At 38.9% G+C, this 24810-nt stretch overlaps 1 protein-coding gene across 10 annotated transcripts in view; it reads left to right on the top strand.

Annotated features, from left to right (window-relative positions):
• Positions 1-24810, top strand: part of LDB2 (LIM domain binding 2) — a 249774-nt gene that overhangs the window by 193893 nt on the left and 31071 nt on the right. For 2 of the 10 annotated variants that reach the window (XM_082050724.1, XM_082050732.1), the window contains 3 exons: positions 12893-13016; positions 14160-14311; positions 23134-24426. In XM_082050724.1, coding sequence (XP_081906850.1) covers positions 12893-13016; positions 14160-14311; positions 23134-23364 — 507 coding nt within the window. In that variant the 3' untranslated portion in view covers positions 23365-24426. Of the gene's footprint in view, positions 1-12892; positions 13017-14159; positions 14312-20309; positions 20456-23098; positions 24427-24810 lie in introns of those variants that run through there. The other 8 variants (XM_082050728.1, XM_082050729.1, XM_082050730.1 and 5 more) reach the window with 8 other exon arrangements.

The raw sequence follows: 24810 nt of genomic DNA on the forward strand, positions 1-24810 counted from the left end.
CCCATCTCTGTTTTGTATAGATCCTGACAGAACAGCTCGAGTACACTGTGTACAGTCAGGGGAAAAAGTATTGATTTTGCTGTACCTGAATGGAATTCTTAACAGAAAAACAAACCTAATGCTGGTGTTTTGTTTTTTTTTCTTTCTTCTCTTTCAACTTTTGTGCTTGGGTTTCTGATTTCACCAGATAGTATTTGATCCATGGGAGCTTGATTTTTAAGATGAGCATGACCTAGGCTCTGATCTGTGCAGGCACAATTTCAGAACCAGTAAATAATTTTGCCCACATTTTATTGCCTTCATTTAACTGAGGTGCAAAGTAATAATTTCCTTCCTACCTACAAATCAGAGAATCAGATGGGCAGTTTTTACATTTTTTTTCCTGGCATACTTATCAGGAAATTTATCCTACTACATTAGCATTACTAGAAAGATTCAAAATGTAGCTTATCCACAATTCACTGGGCCAAGGGAAAACTAGCCTGATCTGAAGTGTATCTTATTTATTTTGAGGGTGTTGCTGTGAATTAAGTTTTTTAAAACATTATTTTAATAATAGGTATAGTATACATTAATTATGTTAATAATTATGTTATTATGAAAACAGTTTAAAGCATTATTAATGCACATACTATCAATACTTAAAAGCATCGTTGCCTGATGGTGATAACACAGCTTCACTAGTGGATGATCTATGACTGCAAGCATTAAATACTCTCTACTATAAAGTCATTAATCCCTACTTTCTTCGAATACGTTTAATTAAAAAGTTCCATTTTCCAGTAATTGCTGTTTTTATATAACCCTGAAATGGAATTTTGTTGAGGCAAAAGATCTTTTATATAAACATCCATCTGTCCACAGCGTAACAGTGCCGGGACAAGTTTTGTGGATTGGGTGAGAAGTGGAGAGATTACAGAAGAATCTGTGTCCCTGTGAACTTTTGTCCTCTGTGCAATGGCTCTGGAGGATTTTTCCTTTCAGAATTTTGGTACCAAACAAGGTACCAGAGTTAGTAGGGGAGAAAATCATGAAACAATGGATTTAGTGTCAAGTGAAGATGCTTTATTAGTTTATAAAGAAAAGCTCCTTCCTGATTCCTTTTTTCCTACGTAAAGCTCAGCACTGTGAAGTATCATCTGTTTCTTATATTGTTTCTTTCTATTTGAATGCAGAATTAAGCAAACCTCAACTGCATATATAAAAATACATACACATACATATATCTATATCTGTGCTTCAGGCTGAGAGATACCACTAGTAAAATAGAAAATATGTTGGTATTAATAAGGTTAGCATGTGAAAAGTATGAAATAAATGCATGGAAGTTTGTCACCTTATTAATCATTCCATTATAAGTGGTGTTTTTACTTTCATTGGTCTAACATCTAACCACAGTTCACTGGCTAAAGGCCAAGGTAGCTTTCGCATTGGAACATTACCATGCGGTGTAGTTCTGTACTTCTCTTCCATTTATTAATGCTGCAGACTTCCTACAATTCAGGCTAAAAATAGAACTGGTTATGTGAAAAACACTGCATTTGTGCTTGAGCTGCAGTATAGAAACAAGAGGATTTTATATGGATGGGGAAGAGATTCATGACACACAAGAAGTAGCTGCTTATTCTCTGGAAAAAGCTTTCATTTTGCATGGTTGTAAATAAGATTAGAGTTGCTATGTATATGTTAGTCTGAAGGATGAATCATAGTTTTGGTATTGCCCCAGTATGTATGAATCTTCATGTTAATCTATTGTATGAAGGAAAGCTGATTTCTTGTACAAGGAAACTTGAAAATAGTGCAATGTAAAAAAAAAAAATTAATTTGTAAAATCAAAGGTGAGGGTGATGTTTTGTTTTTCAGTAGAAAGGGTGTCTTCATCTGTGGCACATTTCAAAGTATCCTCAAAAAATTGCACACTAAACTAAAGCTTCAACCACACCACTAAATTTTCAGACATGTATTTTGGCCAGGCAGAGATTCTCCTATTGTTCTGCTTTCAGTATCTTTAAGGCAACATTTGCTGTCTCCAGACCACTTCACCATGAAAACATTCCCAAACTTATTTCCGAGTTGTAATACAGCTGCACAGTAAAAATTGTCAGCATTCAAATGCAGTCCCTACTCTCTTGATCTTTTTTATAATGCTGTGATTTGTTTTGGATCAGCAATGGTTTGAACAAGACAAACAACATACCGGATTCCATCTGAACCTAAGGGAGCTGCCAGGGACACAGGTGAAGAGTGATAGTGGATGCATTTCACAGTCAAAATGAAAAGCGGCAAAACTGATAAGGTCTCATTGTTGCACAAATAGAAAAAGCTAACAGTTTGCATATCAGAAATATCAAGTGTTAGGATTTGACTCAGAACTGCTGAATAGTAGTAGCTTGTTTGCCTTTGGAGAAATAGAGAGGAAGGAAATGTCATGCAGCAACATCACACGTGATAGTGATGGGAGATGGCAAACAGGGAAATAGACCTTTCCGATGCTGTTTCCTAAAGATACTGTTTAGACTGGCTCTGATGGTGGATTATTAAGGAATTCTGATTATTAAATATCTGCACTTGGCAAAGAATAAGAGAGGAACAAACCTCTTTTGAAGTGCCCAACAGTCTCGAAAGTCACCCTTGTTTTGTTCTTAACTCAGTCCTCTGTAAGAAATAAAAATGGTGATTGTGTTAGGAGCAGAGGCAATAGTAACGCAAAGAGAATAAATTGTAAGATGTATGATTTTTTAACTATCTAGATGAAATTAGATTAAGAATGCTTTCAAATGTCATGTGCTTTGCACCTGGCCACCAAAACACAGTGAGGTAAAACAACAGATACTGGGTTTCTGTGTCGATTCATAACCTATAATTAGCTGCAAAAAAAAAAAAAAAAAAAAAGAGAGATATTTGTTCACAGGACAAGGCTCACGTAAAAAATATTTACTTAGTTCATCCTCTTAATTACTGTAGACCAGACTTAACCCCCACATAATGGTGGAACTCCATCCAAATCCAGCGTGGGCTGAAATCAATGAATCTGTTCCGATTTACATTAGAATTTAATTTTGTCTTGACAAGCTCTCTGAAATTGATACTCACTGCAATACCAACTGCAGTATAAAGGATCATATTATGCAGTCAACATGATGCACTTTGCAATATAACTTAACATTAATGTTAAATTAAATTACGGAGATAAATTTATGGTCTCTCTTAAAATCATTTAAGAGCTTAATTCTGATCTAAGATGTGTAAGACACAAATCTTGCTTATTGATCATTGAATATACAGATAGTTGTGAGAGAAGGATCGCATGGTATGATGGGCTGTAAGAGACTTCTTGTTATGATACAGGCTTGTGATTTGGTGTATTGATCCTTTTTTGCAGTTAGGATCTCTGCTCAAGGAGAAGGTTCAAGCAGGTCACCATCATTGTAGAAAACACCAAACAACCTATATACTTTGGATGAGGCCAGATTGCACCAGGAGGTCTGTAAGGAAAAGTTAGACAGTGAATTATTCAGTTTCTGTGTTTTCATGGCCTTCAGAACTAAGCCTATCAGGAGGAAGATGAGACTTCTCCTGCAAGTAATTTTGTTTTCATGAGCTGAAAATACATAGAGCGACTGGATGCAGTTTGCCTCTGCCATTAGGATTCCAGGAATATCTGCTTGTGGTATTGAAATCAACTGTCCTTATTTTGCCTGATTTGTCATCAGAGAAAAAGGAAAGGGACCACATAACCTTCAATGTTCACGTCAGTGTTGAGGTAGAAAGAGGCATGAACCCAGCTGGTGCAAACAATATTAAAAGCTCATGAGACTTGTATGATGCCACTAAAGGAAGGCTTTTTCAAAACATATTCCCATTGTACAGAAGGTGAATAGGAAAAACACCATTTACTGAAAGGACATTCTTCTAATGGCTGGGTAATGAGAGGAAAAGTGAATAATTTAAAGTTGCAAAGTTCTAGCGAAGAGCCCCAAAAAAAGATAAATCTATTAAAAATAGGTATTAAAACTTTAAATTGAGAAGCAAAAATGAAAATAATAGAGCTCCTTTCTAAACCCATAAACTATAGATCTAAATAGAAAGATTAAGCAAAATCACAAGGAAAGTAAAACAAGTTACTTTTTAAAAAAATCTAAGGGGAGAGGGTCATCAGATGGTTACACCAATGACTGGGACACCTAAAACATTTCTTAATGCTTAAGTGTATTGTGAAACGGAATTAATTCCAGCACATGCTGTAATGATGAGCATACTGCCAAAGTGAGGCAGATTTCAATCTCTTCTCCACAAATGTAACTCCAGCATGAGAGCTGTATGTATGAGGAGAGCACATGTGGCCAGTTCAGCATTCATGACATGGCATCTCAAAGGCGCTTCACACTAGTCATTGCATATAGACAGAAGATGTCACTAAGACTGCTCATGTTGAGCATCGGAAATGCTTGGTTTGGTACAATATGAACGCGAAGGAGGCCCTCAAACGAGGCTCTCCTCAAGGGAGAGTGTGCTCGGCTGTCTGCAAAGCACTTCAGCAGCAGTTCTGCGAGAACAAGGACATTCACAGGATTGCTTCTCTGGCTACAGAAGTGTTGTACCCAGAGCCCTCTGCTAGTATGGAGACACTGCAGAGAGTGGGGAACCTGAACTCCTGGGCGGGATGCAGGGAAGGAGGGAGATGTTTTTTGAATTGTAAAGGAGGTTGGGTTCCTTGCTGACCAGACCCATGGGTTTGATACTATCACTGATGCCATCACACAAAAGCACAGAATTAATGGCCACGAGAGCTAGCAAAGTTTCTATGATCACCTGAATTGCTGTAGAGCACACGTAGGAGAGGGCATTGGTGGAAGTTGTCAGCTAGCTGATGTGCCAAAAAAAAAAATTAAAAAAAGAGGGAAATAGAGACAAGAAATAAAATAAATAGGGGTCCAAAATATTGATGAGAATTAGCTGCAGCATTGATAATTTCTGTGCTGTGTTAAGAACCATCTGTTTCCTACCTACTCATAGTATTTGACTGGAAAAACAGATTTGATTTTTTTTTTTTTTTTTTTTTTAAGCTTAGCTTTACCTGAAATGAATGCTGCTTCTTTCCATTCTCACAGTTGCTGGGAATTGAAATGGCTGCAGATACAGAGCCATGTAAAAACATGATGAGCTATGTAGCTTGGGAGCAATTGAGCAGCTGAATACTGCATTATTGAGAAATCATTTGCTACCTCTGGGTGTTAGTGAGAAACTGGAGAGTCCTAGACTGGCATTCAGAGCAGAGCATGGGATGAATAAACATTATGGACTGCTGAGTATTTACTAGTGAATCCAGCACGGAGCTTCAGTACTTGCATGTCCCACAGCATCTTGCAGGGTTGGCAACACGCAGGAAAGAAATAGTGAATTCCAGAGCCCTGTGGCAGAATTGATCTTATATTGTTTCCTAAAAGCCAAAGTATCAATGAAATGAATGACATTTTGCTTAATGTGCAGCAGGCAATCTGCATAGCAAAACAACCATATTTTCAAGTGATGACACGTGAGAAACATTTAAATATACATCAGTAGTACTCAAGGGACTTGGAGATAGCTACATGAAATTGTTATTTTTGTGTATATTGCCAAATTACTCCTGGCTTAGTATTTTCCCTCTTATCTAGTTGAGATAGGAATCTCTTCAGAACAAGGGGTTCAGTAGTTTGTAAAATATCTGTGTATATCTCTGGCATTGAATAAATAATAAATAATAAGCTGTAGATGGTAATGATCATTAATATTGCAAAAGTTAAGCTGGAAATTCTAATTCCTAGCTTCTTAGGTGATTGTAAGTATAAAGATTTCTTGACTTGGCATGGTGAGTAGTCACAAAATACAGAACCTTCTGCAGTGTGGAGTGATGGCTATAAAGTATGTCCCACACCCAGTAAATCTCAGGTTATGGAATTTGTCCCAGAATAAGCTCTTGCTATGATATTGTGCTGCAGAACAAGTTTCTGCATTTTTTAAAGCTAACACAAAATATCTGCTCCATATAGTTTTGGAGATGCACTTAAAATATAAGCCAAGTTCAAGCTGATGCAGCTCTGTCTTGCTGAGCCCTGAACTAGTCTAGAACAATTTCTTTGAGAGGTGTAATCACGTTCATCTTAATGAGGTTTTAAGTCAAAGCCTAAAGAAAGAAATTGCAGTGACATTTTCTTAAACCTTTTCATTAATTTCTATTTAAAGCAAATGTATTTAATTTAGGAATAAATTCAGTAAATGCGGCTATACCATATTTCCAAGCAGATTCCTACTTCCCTCTGGATACCTAAAGCTCATATTGTTCCCTACCTATGTAGCAAAACCAAGGACTTGAATCTGCTTATATAATGCCAATTCAAAAATCTTTGGCACAGAAGGAATTGGAAACACCGAGAGAACAGTAGTCACAGTGAACGAGTCAGGGATTACTCTGTGGTCCTGGACTACTTAAGCTATTCACATTGAGAGCTGCCTTTTCATTCTGTCCCAAAGATCATCTAAGGTTTCACCAAAATGAATGAGCCTGCGCAGACTGGATTTTGAATAGTCAGGTTGGAATTACTACTTTTATAATTGAAATGGAAGTAGTTACTAAATTTGCTGCTTGCTACACTAAGTACTGCAAAATTTCAAAATTGATCATTTATTTATTCCATGTATATCGTTACATAGGATGTACAATGGACGTTTCTTATTAGTGTCCACATCTCAGCAGGCGTGCACAGTGGCTCTTCAAAAAGTGGAAGCAGGTAGCAGACTGGAATGTTGAGTGATGGGAATCTCAAAATCACTCATTTAGGCTTAAAGTTTATCATGCAGGGAAGGAGCATGGATATAGTTGATCCACAGAAACATACTGATAGAAAAGACATATATTTGACTTGACATACTGGGCAAGAGCTTAGAACAAAACAAAAGCAATCCCCTCCAGAAAAACAAGTGTGTGAAAAAAAAAACCAACCCTCATTTCTTTTGGTTCTTAAAAATACCAAAACATTTCTCATTTATATCTCCATATTTTTAATGGAAAACAAAGATGGCTTTTAATATGGAAATGTTCTGTATTCACATGTGATTCTTTAGAAACACAAGCTATTTTGAGCAGTGAATTGCAAGCCAGCCAGTGAAAGAAGCAGCAATATGTTCCTAGGAAATTTTCATTCCTCCCTCTGTTCTGCAGAGGAATGGTATTAATACGTACATTAATTTTGAAAAACAAGCATGAGCAGAGGAATTTAAACTCAGCTATAAGCCCTCCCTATCTCTAACACCAAAGAATGAACTGTGTTGAGGGCTGCAGCAAAGCATTGGTGCTTTGGTGCCGCACTGCTGGGAGTGCAGAGCACTTGTATGGGGCTTTGACTCTGCTCCTGAAGTCGGACTTTCAGGGGCTAAAAAAACAGCCATAGTGTCTCCCCTTCCTCATCACAGATGTATCAGTAACATATCATGGACCTCTGGAAATACATGTCTGCAGGTGTCTATAAAAGAGTGTGCAGAAACATTTCACTTCTCTTCAGAAATCATGCCCCACTGAAGTCAATGGGACCTGGCAGTGGGGCCAGGATTTCCCTGACAGCGTGAGCTGGAGCCCCTCTCTCTAGAGCGCATACAGGGTATGTAGAGGGAAGGCTGCTTTTCAGCATTGAAATAAAATGTCATTGTGTTCAGATTTTTTAGTTAATAACTCAGAATCTTTGTGGAGGATAAAAAACGAGCTCTAAAAGAAAGCACTGAACCCCTTCAAGGCTACGCAGTATATTCCAGGTGTACCTTCACTGTCAACATCCTACCCGAACATCAGACAGTGACTAATAGTCTTATTCAAATGTTTTCTTGTCACTTTTAGGAAGGGTTGTAAATCTCTCTGAGCTCTGTCTATGCAGCAATTCCTACTGTTTTCAAGTGGTTAACACAAGCCTTCAACCAGAAGTTTTAAGCATCGAAGAGTTAAACCTAAATTTCAGTAAAACTTTGGGGAGGGCTCTTTTCAGGTTCCTTGCTGGTTTGATTCAGAAAAACTGATGTTGTCTCACCATAATTAAAATTTTTAAGTATCATCCACCTGAAAATTTTAGATAATTCAATTTTTTAATTGTTGTTAATGAAACTTCTGCTTATGCAGACAAAACTGTGAAGAGACAGTTCCCAAACATGCTGCTTCTGGTAGACTTTGGGACTCGTTGGCCGCCCAGCACTCACTAACCAGATCTGTTTCCTACTTTAGAGAAACTGGCTGGTGGCTCTGTCAGTCTCAGCACCTCAGTATCGCAAGGCTCGAGCCCCACTGAATTCTCTTTAAAATGCAGAAGGCATCGCAAGGCAGAGAGGCTGCAGCTCTTTGTGCTCCCAGCACGTCAGCAGGCGCAGGCTGTTTGCTGGGCTTGCTCTGCCACCTGCAGCTCCCGGCCGGCAGGACCGCAACGGCTTCACCAGCAGCCAAACAAACCTTTGCTACTGGAAATGTGAAAAATCTCATGGAGATAAGAGGTTTCACTGGAGAGGGTAACTGCTAATTAAATTAGTAATAGAATACATAAGCTTATGGTATGCAAAATATGGTAAAAGAGAGCTTTCACCTGGGTCTTTCTGCTAATCTTCACTGTTCTCGGTACCTGTGTCTGTTCTCAGAAAATAATCGAAACCCAGCATTAGAACAAAAAAATCATAAAGCTAAATCCATTCTTGGTGTGACTGGAGTGATCTCAGAGCTTAGTCTGACCCCTTACCTAAGAAGGCCGATTTTGGCTCTGCTGATAACTGAAGTATTACAGGAAATTATGTGTGGATCCATATTCTTAGAACCCTCCAATGCCTGTCTGCAGTACTTCCAATATCTCCTCATATAACTCAGTTCTTGAAACGTGACTGGTTTTTGAAACCTATAAATGCTAGTCTTCTCCTCTAAAAAAAAAAAAAAAAGGCACTGAAAAAATAAAATAAATCAAATCCTTCCAGATGTGTTTTACTACACACACACACACAAAATGTGCTTTATTATGTTCCCTACTTTCACTTCCCTGAGCCCCAAGGGTATAACATTACAATTTTCTCAAGTTGGATCCAAGCCCTGTAATTGATGAATTGTCCACAGGATCCATTTGGAACTCCAGCAAAATCACTGACACTCTGTACAGCACCAAAACTGTGCATGTGTCCAGTGTGTGCTGGGCACCCACAGGTACAAACTTTTCATGCCAATGATTTCTCTCACTGTAAAGAGCTGTGTTAATCTCTAGCAGCGGATCCAAGTCACAGCCATGACAGTAAAACAGCAATGTTTCCACAGTAATGGTCAGACATCATTGGGATGAGTTCAAATAAGAAAACATGACTGGAAACTAATTCTTATAATACTGGGTTACTTAGCATTATGTGGAGTTCTTCCAGTAGGGTTTAGTGCTGCAGAGGGAAAGTATACAATCTATTGTGATGTTTTAAAAGCTAAAAGCAATACATTTTTTCTTTTGCCTTTACCCCTCATTCAGTTGCCCACACACTAACAACACCTTCTAGTGCCTGAAACATCCACATGGAGCCTTGTGTCCTTCTAGGACAGCAAGGGAGGTCAGATGGATCCGATCCAGGGTAACCGAGGGCACCTACATGCAGGCAAAGGAGTCCCACCTTTTCTGTTGCCTAAATGTGGAGCATGGAAATGTGTAACTCTCTCAAGTATTGCCACTGAAGGTTCTGGATCCCTAGAAATGTAGAAGTTATTTCTGTAATCGTATATCATCACTACAGTGAAGTCTTTAAGTCTTTAGGGTATTTTCCTGGGTGACTGTGTCTGCGCTGTGCAGAAAATCCTTGTAGAAGAAATTGGTTTTGTTGGTACTCCAAACATTATTCTTATAATACTCCACTAAAGACTTGCACATTTTAAGATTATCTAGTGCTTGAAAAAAATGTTAAAATAGATGTTTTGAAAAGGAATCTTACAGAGTGAGATTAGGTGATCTGTGGGGAATAGGCAGGCTAAGCCTCCAGCTTCTTCTATATGCCAATGAATATAGGAGTATGTAAAACATTTTGTTAGCTTTGTTTTAAGAAGTCACTTTGTAAAACGATGCAGTCAAACCAGCCTGCCAGTTACCCTGCTCACCAGCAGTTAAAGATGGCAGGTTGTTTTGGCTAACCTAGCTCTTAAATGCATCTTGTCCCCACATTTTTAATCGGCAAAAGCCAAACTACTGATTGTCACTGGCGAGTTCCTCAGACATAAGAGGTTTGGACCACAATCTTTTCCTGTTTCAGGGATTTTGAGTCACTTCATGTTTCAAGTTGGTCTCAAAGATCACTGAAAAAGACTGTGAGATTTAATAGCAGTTATTGTTAATCCAGTTCGTTTTACATTTGTGCCCAATTCACCTGAGCTAGACACATTTAAAAAGGACTTGTCACTACAGAGTGCAATGCTCTCAGGCATTCAAAGCTGACCTTACAATTTGCAGACTTTAGAGGGAGAAAATGATTAAGAATTTCCCAGGCTCAGAACCAGAAGAGGAATTCATGCAAGTCCATACAGCTCCCATTTGGTCTCATCTCAGGAGATGAGACCATCCCACGTCCCGGTGAAGGGACAGGATTAGCAGTCAAGACATCTGCAGACAGCAAGGACTGCGTCGTTCTCCTCCATGTACATTACAGTTAGTGCACAAGAGGAAACATCTTTGCCAAAATAATAAAGAAGAAACATTCTCTTTGTTGCCAACAATATATACAAACGAAGGAGTAAAAGTGTCATGAATAAAGTGTCCGTAAGGAAATCTTGGAAGACCCTACATGCATATTTACATACTTTTAGTCCCAGCAGCAGTAGTGCTCTGCCCAGGCTAACTAGTTTGTTAAGAATTATCACAGCGATCTTTTTTGTGCTAGTTACTATCTGCTCACAATGAGACAATTTAGGCAGCCCTGGCAGAAACCCAGACATCTGAGAACCAAAGCAATGATATTGATTATGATCATGAGTCTCTTTCTCTTACACACACACAAAACCTGAGCAAGTGCATGCAGGTTTTTGGTATAGATTTATTAAGAACTCAAAATACAGCACCTCTTTGACAGCATAAACTGAATCCTGTACATACTTTGCAACCTGATGCTCTTAATTTTTGCCAGAATATTGAACCAGAGAAAAATCTGAGCCCAAAGTGCACAATCCGATAGCAGCTCTCTGTTTATTAGATTACCTTGCAGATATTTATCTACAAAAATATATGTAAAAGGTCTATGTAAGAAAAAAAGTCAATGAGGCAACTGCAGATTCAATTTCTGCAGTTGGAAGAAAATAATTCCTCATACTGAAGTTCTTCGTTCTCCCTGCTGCTTTATGTTATTTCTGTTTTAACTGCTGTTAATGAAAGGCTCATCAAAAGGCAGTGCCAATACACAATAATATTTAAATGCTGAACTAATCTCTTAGTCCTCATGGCAGCTCCCTTTCAGCTATTTTCTCTGCATACTTTGCATCTGCATTTGTATGAATGAGGGTGGGGTGCACATGGGGGTAATGGAGAAAACATTGACCAGCTCTGCAGCTCAGAGAGAAGAATTTGCCTCATGTCTTACATACTTGTAAAAGCATGGAAGGAAATCAGCGCCTGCTGAAGTAAATCTAAAAACGCTCCTTCTGTGAGACTTGCTAAAATTAAGTAAATAACTCAAAACAAGACTCAGCTTAAGTTATGCCTGTCTGCAGTTGCCATTCTAACTTCTAATAATTTGACTAACTTGTTGCCTTATTTCTTTTAGTAAAAAAAAAAAAAACAAAAACAAACCCAAAGCTTCCCCTGCTTCTAAATGCAGTTTTGCTTTTAAAAAGTACTCTTAAAGTGGCATGCAGGCTCCATGTTTATTCTGTGTCAGCTGTTTCTTTATCAGATGTGCTCAGTTAGCAAGTAAGGAACCTTTTCCTCCTATGTGCCAGCCCTGCAAATTCCAGGTGGAACCTAGGGGTCAACCTGGATTTTTTCTTCTCCTGTAGGATGACCAAAAAACAAGGATCCTGCAAGCAGGAGTGAACCCTCAATTTCATGTCTGCAATTCTGCAGTATTCTGTGGCTTCGCATAAGGTTTAGCAACTGACTGGAAATGACTCTATGGTGATAAACAGGAGGGAGTAGAAACCAGCTTACTGTATTCTTTATGCTAGATATGCTGTGCTAACAGGAGCAAAAAGCAGTCAACAGTGATTTTAATTATTAAGTGAGCAGATAGAAAATATATAAGACTCTATTTAAAAAAAAAAAAAGCGTGTTTTCTTGAAATTCCGTGTTTTCAGAAATCTCCAGGTGCAACATAATAGAGCACTCAGACTGACAAGGAAAATAAAATGCTCCACTTTTTTCTTGGACATGTCATTCATGTGATGGGAAGAGAATGAGTAGTACTCACAACAAGAAAGGAACAAAAACATTTGAGTTATTTGCATGCAATAGCAAGACAAAAGATCATGTTTACAGCCCTCATTTATGGGAAGTCTTCATTATGGAGTGCAGCAGGTCAGAAGATGATTGTGTGTATGTTTTGCTATATGGGAATGATAACCCACTATGGGCATTTTATTATTTATTAATTCATCTTTGCAGCTTTGGCATCAAGCGTGAAAATTTTCTACTTTTCCGAAATCTCTGTAGCCTGGAAGACCAGAATTGAAGTTTATTTGATTTTTTTATTATTATTTTTTTTTTAATAATTAGGATAGCAAATAGTGAGCAAATGTTTTCTCCATTTAGAGTTTTGGTTCTGCGGTTTCAGTACAGATTAAACCGAGCTGTACAAGGTACACTCTGTTAGCAAGGGTAAAAAGAAAAGCCAAGAACATACTTTCTAGCTATGGAAATTCTATTCTGACTTTTTCTTCCAGTTGTGTGTAATACTGGAGCCAATGCAGGAACTGATGTCAAGACATAAAACTTACAATCTAAGTCCTCGAGACTGCTTGAAGACTTGCTTGTTTCAAAAATGGCAGAGAATGGTGGCCCCACCAGGTATGTTTCATTTCCAGTATTTTACTTGTTTTATAGTTAAATTCATATAGAAACAATGGGAAGTTTTACTGCAAATTTGCTTACAAAGGGAAGTAATAAGAATTAGCACTGTTCCAAATGTAAGCCTGAAAATGATTCTGATGTTTTATGGTTTCAGTCTGACCCAACTGATTTATAGATGTGCACATTCAAATGGTTTCACTGTGACTAGGATATAATTTAGTACAAAAATATGTGTAGATGGAATGCAAAATGCATACTGGCTCCATTAGAATTCATCATTTGTGTAATTCAGCATCCTGCTGTGACTCTGAAATTACAGCTACAATTCATAATTAATTGTCTTTGAGACTAATATAATGTTATTTACAGGCCTGGACCTAATTTCCTTCTTCTTACACCTCAAAATAATAATTCTCTCTTTTCTCAGATTATTAAAGATCTGTATGTCTAAGACTATTCACATGGGTGCCCAGGACAAATTTGGAAAAGTACAATTGCCCTTCTCTTCTTTTCCAATTTAAGAAAAGTTATGTAATTGTCCCAATTCGGTCTGAGTTTGGAAGACTCACAGAGAAGTGGCGTTCAGTGTTCTTGAATGTGTTCCTTCGGGAGTCGCAGTTTTAAAGGTGAAATCCACATCAAAGGCAGAAGGAACTGAAATGGTGGTTGCTCATAGGCTGCATCGATGGCAGCAGGAGGGCAGAAAGCTCCTTTTAGCCTTTGCCTCTGGCTGGGTCAGCTGAGGCTGTACCCTACATTGGAATAAGACCTGGATTTTTGTTTGGCACTGTTATTTGCTGTGTGACCTTCACCAAGTTACACGGTCAGTTTGAACATCATGGTAGACATCATGATACTCCCATTGATAAAATACCTTCAGATATCTTTATAGGTAATGCTGGGAGAATAAACTTCCTTAGACCATTATACAAAATTGAAAGCAGATTCCATTGATTTGGGTCCAAATATTATCCTACGGTTCATATGTTAAATCTCATACTACTACAAGTAGTACTACTCCTAGTAAACATAGGAATTGAAAACTAGATAGAAATATTTCAGCACTTCTGCTTATGGATTGTTTTAGTACATGCTTTACAATATCTGTCATCTGCTTTCCTTCTTACCATTGTATTGCAGCAGAACCCACAAGACAACCGACAACCAAACGGAGAAAAAGGAAAAACTCTACCAGCAGCACTTCCAACAGCAGTGCTGGGAACAACGCAAACAGTACCAACAGCAAGAAAAAGTCAGCTGCTGCGAACCTGAGTCTATCAAGTCAGGTACCTGTAAGTCTCACTTTCCTTTTAGGCCTGAATTGCTTACGGTGCTTTAATTCTTTCCTTACATTGTAAAAAAGGTGCATTCTTGAGCCTAAACTGTCACAGGCAAAAGGCGACCGTGCACAGCGTGCTGTGGAAGCTGGGGAATTAGTTGAGAGGTGTGAAGAAGCCATTCTGCAGTGCAGCTTTAATGAGTGACCCTCAAGCAGGGGTATCCTGAGGACCAGATGTTATTTTTTTAGGGCCTGGGGCCAACTCCCCTTCTTGTCAGTGGGAGTCCTTCCACTGGCGGTGGGACTCAGATGGGGCCTCGTGTTTGCAGATATAGCGTGAGTCTTGCAGACTTCCATCTGCCAGGTGCTAAGCGAGGAAGGGTCCCTGTGGAACAGGACAGCCGTACCGGAGCAGACCACTGATCTCTCTGTGTTAGTGATATACCTTACCCCTAATCGGTGCTGGCTTCAGGTGCTTCAGTGGAACAGGTTATGAATTAACTTAGCTGCTGAGGTGATCTCTTTTTCCAACCACTCCACTTGCAGAGGGTAGATCCCCTGGAATATGGGTCTCAGCTTATCTACCCTGCTAGCTGTAACTGTTGGCATTCTAATTATATAGGGAAGCACCAAGTCATTTCCAGTACTGTACCAGCACTTTAATAATCACATTTATTGCCTTATTCACAATATAGGGGTAATCAGACCCCAAATGGTGACAAAGTGTGCCTTAGTCAATAAGGAGATAGCTTATGCATTTCAAACCTAGGGAAATTAACTTGATATTATAGGAATTGTAAAATGGTGTCTTGGGAATAACACGCAGGGATTTTTATTGGATTTCTGATGAGCAGATAGGAAAGGACTAGGTTTCTTCTGAAGCCTGAGAAAGAATATAGGCCTTTTATTCAAAGCAGGCACTTCCTAGGAAGCTTGCATACCCAGATAAAAAAGAGAAGTAGACTAACACCAGTGAAATGAAATGAAGATCTTTGTTTAGTAACTGATTCAGCAATGTGCTGTCTTACAGAAGCTTTGGGCTTCAGAACATTAAACTCATATTTTCTCCTTGTCATATTAAAATTTTCACATGGCTCACATCCCCAGAGTCAGATTCTTTCCCTAATATAGGCATCTCTGGGTTTTCCTTGCAGCGCAAAGCAGTCAGAAGGCCAGCTACCTGATCCCCGCGTGGCAGGGGCCACTCTGCCTCCCTGTGTCTGCAAGAAAACCTCTTGGATCAATAACCAACCATATTTAAGAATAAACAGCAATTAGGTGCAAAACTGAGCAACCAGCTAGTTCCCTGCTGTCTCCAAGCTTAAAAGACAACAAGATCACTTTATCTCGGCTACTCCCTGCCTTGAGTTCAGTTCAGTAGGACCAGAATCTGACCCCCGGCCTCTCTTCAGCTTGCACCTCCCTGGAGAGGTGACTTCTGTTGGCTTCAGCGGTAGCCTTGTGTGCTTACAGGTTTGAGTGTAACTGAGCCCCCTGATAGTTACCTGCCACTCCCACTGATATTCAGGCTGACTTCAGGTACTGAAAAGCTACTCCTGACAGATGAAGTAGTCAAGGCTGCTCTTCCTGATGGAGCTGATAGCTGAGCATCTGAGACATGATGGTGAAATTTATCACGGTATGAGGGATGGAGTTTTAGCCTTCATTGACTTTCAGGATTCTGGATAGTCAATACTTTCCAATATTGTTTGCTTTCTGTACCAGAGTAGCAAGATGGTCCAAAGTCTTTTGTATGGAGGATCAGGTTCCATTTTTAGGATGCATCTCCTTTCCCTCTATGAAGTGGAAAATGCTGTTCAGTTTGACATACTAACAGCTCATCCCATCTTCCCCACAGCAAAGATAGCAAACCAGATGGAACTGATGGTTGGGCCACCCTGTAGAGTAGATAGAACTGAAAATAATTTTAGCAGTAGGATATTTTGGTGTAAAACTATTCAACACTTTTCAATTAAATAGAGAGATGTTACCGTGTTTTTCAAAATTATGCATTCTTTGAAGTGGGCCTTATTACAGGCATGCCACTTCTTTCTGAAGTTAGCTGCAGGTAGCAGGAACTTGCTTTCTGGTTTTTTCTCTTAACTGTTCCTTGAAGTGAATCATTCAGTAGTTAGTGGTTGATTTCCCTTATATGCGATAGAAGACAAGATAACCAGAAACACAATTTGACAGTTTTCAACTAAGAGTTTCATTTGGCCATAGAGCTTTCTGTGAATGAGACTTTCCTGCTTAGTAGAAAAAAACTACTGAAATAATTCATTTTCAGTGTTAAAAGCATTTTCCTCCTCATTGTTAGAGAAGAGGAATCAAATAACTGTCCAGATGACTCACATACCCCAAGCTAGTTTCACTTTTCCCATCCTCCTATCTGAAGAACCCCAACAATGAGCTCTTGTGTATACCAAACCTGGATTAATATCAAGTCATGTACTTCAGCTTCCTCTTCTTCTCCAGTGATTTCAGTCTCTCCACCATAATAGAATCTAACTCATTATTTCCTGTCACTTTTATGCTCTTATATTTGTTTCACTTTGATAGTAAATTAATCCTGGTTAGAGAATATGTTCTTAGACTCTATTCTATGTAGTGTTGCTTGGTTTAGGTTGTTAGTAATTATTCGCTTTTGTTCCTACAGTAATGCTGTGTATACTGTGGCACATGTGTGAACTTACCCTGTCTCTCATCCACATTTCTCACCCACACCATTAACTTCTGTTTCTTTAATGAGGTCTTCACACTTGGAAAGTGTTCCACGTTCAGGACAGTGACCGGAAAGTGACCATCAGCTATGACAAAGCTTGAAACTTAAGAGAGATTGTCCTCAGAGGCCCTTCCAGATCTTCAGATAAATACATGGAGCTAAGCAAACCTTGATTAATGAGATGGAGGGTCAGGTTGGCACTGCAGCCTGAAGTTCAGTTGCTGAAGCCTAATCAATCAGTATCATTTATGCCCATTGTGTTGACTTAAATTTATTAGCACTTTGACTGTTCTAACACATTCTGATACATCTTTAATAACACAGTGATCAAAAACATCTTAAGGGTCTCTGTCAGTGGCTAGGTATGCATCTTCCCTCTCATCAGTAATTTCAAAATTAATTTTGAAAAGGGGCAGTCTCAGTCTGTCCACAGATCTCTAACTATTTTTTACAGTTTCTCAACTCTTCTAAATAAAATACAAAGTTTTGCCCCTTTGACAGTCACTTGCACTCTGTTATGTTCATTTTCCTTTGTAATGTGGTTTCTGTGATTCTGTTCTCATGCTACTAGTTGCTGACTAGTTCAGCATCTCCTCTTGTCAATATGACTCTTCCTGCTCAAGTCCCTTGTTTAACATCTTTCCTACATATTATATATTTCCTACATTCTTAAAACAAATGTAGTGAGCCAGTATGCTGCATGATTGCACTGCACAACTCATGTCTAGGCTGGCCTATGGCTTTTCCAGTGATTCTTTTGACCTGAATCTGTAAGTGCTGTGGCAAGACACTGTTGTGTGTTGGAGGTAGAACCAAGTGCCACTAAAGTCTCTCCAGTGGCACAAATACAAAAACCTTTTTCTCACCAGAAGTTTTCTTCTCTCAGGCTCTCATTGGTGCAGGCTCAATACTTTCCACAGATGCACTGGCTTTTTTTAGTGCGTAAAGACAGTTGGCAGAACAGGGACCCAGAAACTGTAGTCCACTCATCTGTCTTAGTCTCAGCAGATGCCAGGCTTTTGAACTGTTCTCAGATTTGTTCATGTTCTCCGTCATGTCTGATCTTTGGAAGAAACATTAATCCATTGTGCAGAATTTGGAATTACCAGTTTCCTCTTTCCTCAAAAAAAAGAGCAAAAATAGGCAAGACTCCTTCTGCAAGGTTCATAGAAAACCAACCTTTCTAATGGTAGCTTTCCTATGATTTTAAATAAATTCATTATCTCACTTAGGTGTGTCACTGCCTTATACTTACACAGTATTAATTTCCTCTGATATTTGAAGCTGTCTGCAGTGTTTTCCCAAGTCTTTGCTCAGTTTTCAAGCCTCTTTACAGGCTAAAATTGTATTCCTTTGCATTTTTCATATTCTTCTCCTTCAAATAAAACTTTCTTGCAAGCCCAGGCCTCTGTATGTAGAGCAGTGATTTGTACACTGTGATCTGTGGATTACAGGTATATGCAAGGTCATCAGAAGAGGTTCATACAGCAATATCACTTAAATATTATTTTCTGTTAAGTTTAATAAAAAATGTGCACATTGATCCATTTTCATCTGTTTGAAACTGGAAATGTGACAACAATGCACAACTCTCAGAAACTCTAAGAACTGTTGCTCTAGGCTGCTCCCAGTCAGAACCACAGAAATTAATAGGTGGATTTACTGATTTACTAATTTACTAATGGAGATCCTGTTGAGTGTAATACTGCGACCATGAACCCAGTGAAGTATCATTTTTGTTGGAAAGAATAAAGCATCACTACATGCCACTAAGTAAATCAAATATTCTTTGTTACATCCAGAGTCTTAATTAGAGCCTTATTGAACTCTTTAAGTGAGTTACCTCAATAATCTCTCTTTCTCTTTGTAGTTTTCTGTAAGCTCCTCAAAAGCCAAATCCATAAGGAAGGGAGCAGTATGGTCTCTTATGTGTTTCAGAGACAGGGGGTAGTTTTAGGTGGCTCGTTATGCAGTACCAGAGCTACAGTTCCAGAGCCAGAAGATTAGTGTCAGAAATGATCCTATGTCTCAGAACTGTGCAATTCAGAATCCAAGATTTAGCTGTAAGGAGAGTGAACAAATTGGTTTTCAGTTGTTGTGCTTTAGGAAGAATATTCCAAACAAGACGAGAATATCAAGTTAACAGAGAGGACTATGATAAGATGCAAAAGATAACCATTTTCTTCTAGAAAGTGTTTACTCTGAAACCTAATTAAAATGTCAGTTCTGTTTCTATAGATCATTTCAACACCAATGTCAGTCGAGTGTTTTTGTCTTGGAGGCAGTGTGGGCAGCAAGGGGGCTCCCGCTCATTAATAATTTTTGTGGCAAGGAGATAAGAAAATTATTAAAAGAAGGCAGGCAGGCAGGAAGGAAGGCAGGAAGGCAGAAAGGAAGGAAGGAATGCAGGAAGGAAGGAAGGAATGCAGGAAGGAAGGCAAGCGTAACCTTCCTTCGACTTAGCACAGACTTAGAGATATGCTGGCTGCTAAAACTAGTGCAATTTTCAGTCCTTGGAATATGAGGCTTGCTTGAACAATATACTTGATAGTTTCTGACATTTGTAGTTATCTCAGACTTGTGAAGCACTGTTCTAGTTCTGGGGACTCTGACACCTGAGCTAAGAACTAATCATCCTAACAAATTGAGCGAGGCTGTGCATTAACAGCAGCAGAGATGGCAGGCATAACGATGGGGAATTTCACATAGCCCACCACACATTCGAACCTCCAGACTCCAGTAAGAGATTATTTAGCCATCAGATGATCTTTAAAGTCACAAGTTTAAAAGTTTAGTTATGTAACCAGGCATAGCAGAAATGAATTTTGAGGCTAGGTATAAAATGATGAAGCTTGAGAAATGACCGGTCTGTTAAACAGAAGTGCTTGCATTTAAGTTGTGTATGAAGTGACCTCTGTGTATAGTTTTTATGCATCAATTTAAGCTTGGATGGCAATTAGGGTTATTTCAGGATGAAAGGTATGATATACGTGAAAGCTGCTTTTGTGGTTATATTTTAAATAATACATTTCTATCACATAATGTAAAACATCCACTGCTTTATTTACAGTGCTTCACTGCAACCATATTTTACTATCATGAGACATTCCTTGACCAAAAATGTTGTTTCTAATCACAGAGTAAATTAATAAGATTGAGTGACTACAGTCTAAATCTTTTTTAAACTAATCTAGTCAAATATGTGCTACCATAACTAGGCCATAGCAGTGTGTGCTGCCGTGCCAGAGACTAGGGTTTAATTCTTGGATTCTGCTTCTCACTCCATGAGCAGGAGCTAGGAGCACTCCAGAGCTGCAGCCTCAACCCTGGGAGGGATGGAGCCTTGTGTCATTCAACAGCAGTGACCCCCACTGGCCAATTTAAGGAGAAGCATTGAGGGGCTCTAAAAGGAGTCACTTCCAGTCCTCCTCAGAGGTTGGTGGTCATTGCACGGGATCTAGTGAGTGGAGGTTCAATGGGGTGCACTCGGTGGGGTCTTCAGCTTTCAGTCTGAGGAGCAGAATCCTCTCTGGGGAGGAACCAGCATGTGCGCTTCCTGAGACTCTATTTTTGCCTGACACAAGTGGCAGGATTGTCAAGAATATATATATATATATTTTTTTTTTTTTAATGTCCTGTAACTAATGCTGTGATATCTATCTTTTAAATAGAATGAGGGATAACTCCACTAACCTCAATATAATTGTGGTTTAAATCCCAGAGAGAGAGACAGATACTCAATAGCACGGAGAGAAATGTAAGTGCAAACTGTCCTCTCAGTGGGTGTCATTATATTAAGGGAATAATATTTGCAAAGAATCCGAGAAATTAGAGATGGAAATACTTACAAGGTCATTGAGCATCTCCCGCTGATGCACGAATGTTTCCTACCACAGATTGAGGTTTTTCCCAGCCCAGTGTTAGGTGACCTGAGCAGCAAAGCTAGCACTGTTCCACTGGGGTCATTAATCCTCACTCTGCGGTTCTCAGTAACAGGGATATTGTCTTAGTAGTGGGGGTTGTATTTTTGTTTACTAAATGCCATCTTAGTACCCTAGTTTACATCTCATCACATTGGCCCAAAATGATCCTCTTCCTTTTGCACTTGCAGCTGTTTAGTATATTTACCCCTCCCAATCTTTGGTGGGTGAAACACATTTAATTATTTCCCGTGGCCTCCCCAGCCAGCTGTTCTAGCCCCACAGTTATTTTTGATGCACTTCTCTAAGACTCATCCAAGTTGCCAGCCTCTTGCTGGTATGGCAACAGGGAGAACTTGAGGTCCGCACTCCAGAGCATTGAAGTACGAGGAGCTGTTGCCACCTCGGTCTGTGACTCTGTATTTCAGCCGCTGTGGTCCTTGTGCCTGCCGTGTCACACCGCACTCTCAAACCCAACTCACTGTCCTCTGCCAGGTCTCTCTTGTCATTCATGCTCTCGCAATACAACGGGGTCAGGTCTGGTTCAGCAGTGCGCACTGTACATTGGCTGTTGTTTAGAGGGACTAAATAAATTAGGATAAACTTTTGGTTATAAATGCCTTTGTCTTTTAAACTTCTATGTTGCAAAGCTATGTGTGAGTTTTATTTAACCAAATATAGACAATGTAGAGAAGAAATCATGTAACAGTTTCCATTTATTCATAATTTTTTCCCATAGCACAGGCTGAAAATATGATATAAACATTCTTCTGTAGCATGTCAGCCTTTGCTGAGGGACATGGAGAAACAGTGTAAATACTTACAGGCAATAGTTTGTATTGTTTCATGGTGAAGGAAGTACATATCTGGTTAAAAAGAAACCTTACTGAATGCAAACATTTGTCTGCCGTTTGCTTTTTACAAATGTTTTTACATTCATAAGGAGGAACAGATCCTTTAAAATATGAATCTGTTACTTGCTAGGATTCTTGGACAGGCTTGTTAAATCAGCAGGTACAAAGCTAGACATCTGGAATCACTGCACTTTCACCAAGCGCTAGCTGGTGCCCTGCCACCTGAGCTGCATGAAAAGATGCATCCCACACATTTCTGTAGCGGTGAGCACAGCAGCCTGATTCTCCGTTGAACAGAGAGAACAAGAGAGCTCGCTGGCTTTGCACCTTTGCTTTCCAATCTCAAGTTTGCACCTTTCTATCCCATGCTGGTTAGGTTTTTTGCAGCAAATGTGTGATGCACTGGAGTACAGTAGGCGGTTTACTTGTTTTCATGGAAGGACAATTTGTACTTAAAGCAGTGATTAGATGAATTCTTTCTTTCTTGCATGCTTCAGTTTTTGATGACTACTAGCTTCATCAGTGTAATTATAATTAGCACTCTTCATCTTCCTTTTACGGTACCAGCTGGACAGATTGGTCCTCTTACTGCACAGATTGGCGGCAGGGTTGCCTACATGGAGTTAGGTGACAGGCACCATGAAATAACAGATGGTAAATTCAGGGCTTGTTGGCAATCAGCAGGTTTTTGCTAATGACTTAATTAGCTATGCAAATTGTCAAATCAGTGTGAACATTGTTTTTATCGAAAACTTTACCTAAATTAATTACCATAATTAAGTAGCAGAATGTCAAGTATATTGGATGCGTAAAAGGGCTTGGCTGGCTATGGATAAGAGAGTTACTATCTTTATTAGAGTGCTGTGCTCCACATTTGAGAAGTCTGAGGATAAGAAATGTGGTTTCTTTTAAACTACTTTTAACATACACATATCGCTGAGTTGCAACTGAGATGTACCCTGGTGCCTTTCCAAATAAAATGGCTCAGGAAAGAATTACTGGATAAAGGCTAAATATTTCAAGCAGGAGTTTAAGGCCGCTTCGTAGCCTGCTTATTTGCTTAAGATCATGCACATTTTTCAGTCTACCTGCTTTTCACTTCTGGGGTTTCTGAGATCCAGAGCCATGAGCATGCGGCTAGAGAGATGTGTTACAGTTTTTCATTTAAATTAGAAATAAAATGTAAGCCTGTCTCCTGGTTCCTACTTTGCAGGAAGTTTTAACTCTGTTGTTCAAAGATCACAAAGTTAAGAGATGCAAATTCTCTAACATAATTTTTTTAAGTTGATTTTTTCTCTCTCAAGGTTTCCATATAACAAATATTGGGTGCTGTTCACAGGATGTGATGGTGGTAGGAGAACCAACTCTGATGGGAGGCGAATTTGGGGATGAAGACGAAAGGCTTATCACTAGATTAGAGAATACACAGTATGATGCAGCAAATGGCATGGATGATGAAGAAGATTTCAACAATTCACCTGCACTGGGAAATAACAGCCCATGGAACAGCAAACCTCCTGCTAACCAGGAGACTAAATCTGAAAACCCCACACCACAAGCTTCCCAATAGGTTATTCTGCAGCAGTACCCCCTGCGACATATGTCACTGGGTTATTAATTACTGTTTCACAGAATTCTTCAAAATAAAATTTTTAAAAAAACAGCTTTCAACAGATACAGTATCGATTTCTAACCTAAAGTGATGTGATTTTTTTTTAATTAGGGAAAAACTCTTGTATAAGCTTCCATATACATTTCTTGGAAGCATTCACATACAATATGATACTGGCACTGACCTCAATTAAAATAATTGAAAATTAAGGAGCATTTCATGGCAAATTTCTGACAATACATTTTATTGGAAGGGGTTGTTTTTTTCCTCATCAAGCAATGGCCATATTTTAACAAGTCATCAGTGCTCAGGATCTCAGTAACGTAACTATGTAAAACTTTTTACAATTGTAATATATTTTCTGCTTTTCAACTTGCACCTGAAATTTCTTGTTTCAGAAAAAAAACCAAAACACAGCTTTTAAGGAAAAGTAATTTAAAGTAACTTTTGTTCCTTCTTTAACTTTTCTTTCATCAGTTAATCATTTAAAGGATCCAGCATTTTTCATTTACGTTTAGCTGATGCCAGTAGATACTCTTTCCATCATTTAATAAAAATGCTGAAACAAGAAATGTCTTTTTTTCATCAAAGACATGAGAAATATTTTTATGTGGAAAAAGACACCCGGTCCTATGAGAGTTTACGCTTTGTAAAATTGCTGTCGATCCAGATATTTTAAAGCCATGTAATCCATTAACTTTGTGGGCAGCTTAATAAATCTAAAATTTCTGTGTTTTTATTATTGTATCTGAGTTGGCTTTGTTGTTATTTCTTTTCATAGTATATTTCTTGTATAATATTTTTGTAAAGCCCCCGAACCTTTTTTTGGTTTACTTTTTTTTTTTTTTTTTAATTCTGGTGTATTTATGTGAAACTTTATAAAAGAAACTAATTTTTTCATTTACATATTAATATGTTCAGCTCATCATGTAAAGACACAGTGAGTCAGTGTGTTATATAATACAACTGTATTTTATGTATGCTTTGCCAATAAGTGTGCCAATAAACTGTGTTAACAAATGTGCTCTTACATAGTGCATTTACAGTTCCTCGCATGCAACACACACACACTCATGTGCAGGATCATGCACCGCGAGTGTTTGGAATTAGTGCTTCAGTGAATTACAATCCTTTTTCCAGCAAAAAAGGGAGGTCTGTAGTTTAGGTGTGAATCGCTTAGAGCTCGATTTGGTTAGATGCTCTTTTTTAAACATTAATGGTCCGTAACACGGCAGGTCGGAACCAGCAGTGAGAGCTTCCAGCAAGCGCACCTCCCTCTGACCTCCGCACCCTCGCCTGCCAGGGCTGGGGCTTATCAGAGCGGGAATTTCCACTCTGCTGCATTCTGTCCGACAGTTTTACGATGAGTCCCTCAACTGGGGCTGAGAGGATTTAAAACATTCT

The sequence above is a fragment of the Streptopelia decaocto genome, assembly GCF_964273445.1.
Source record: "Streptopelia decaocto genome assembly, chromosome: 4".
In the NCBI taxonomy this organism is placed as follows: Eukaryota; Metazoa; Chordata; class Aves; order Columbiformes; family Columbidae; genus Streptopelia; species Streptopelia decaocto.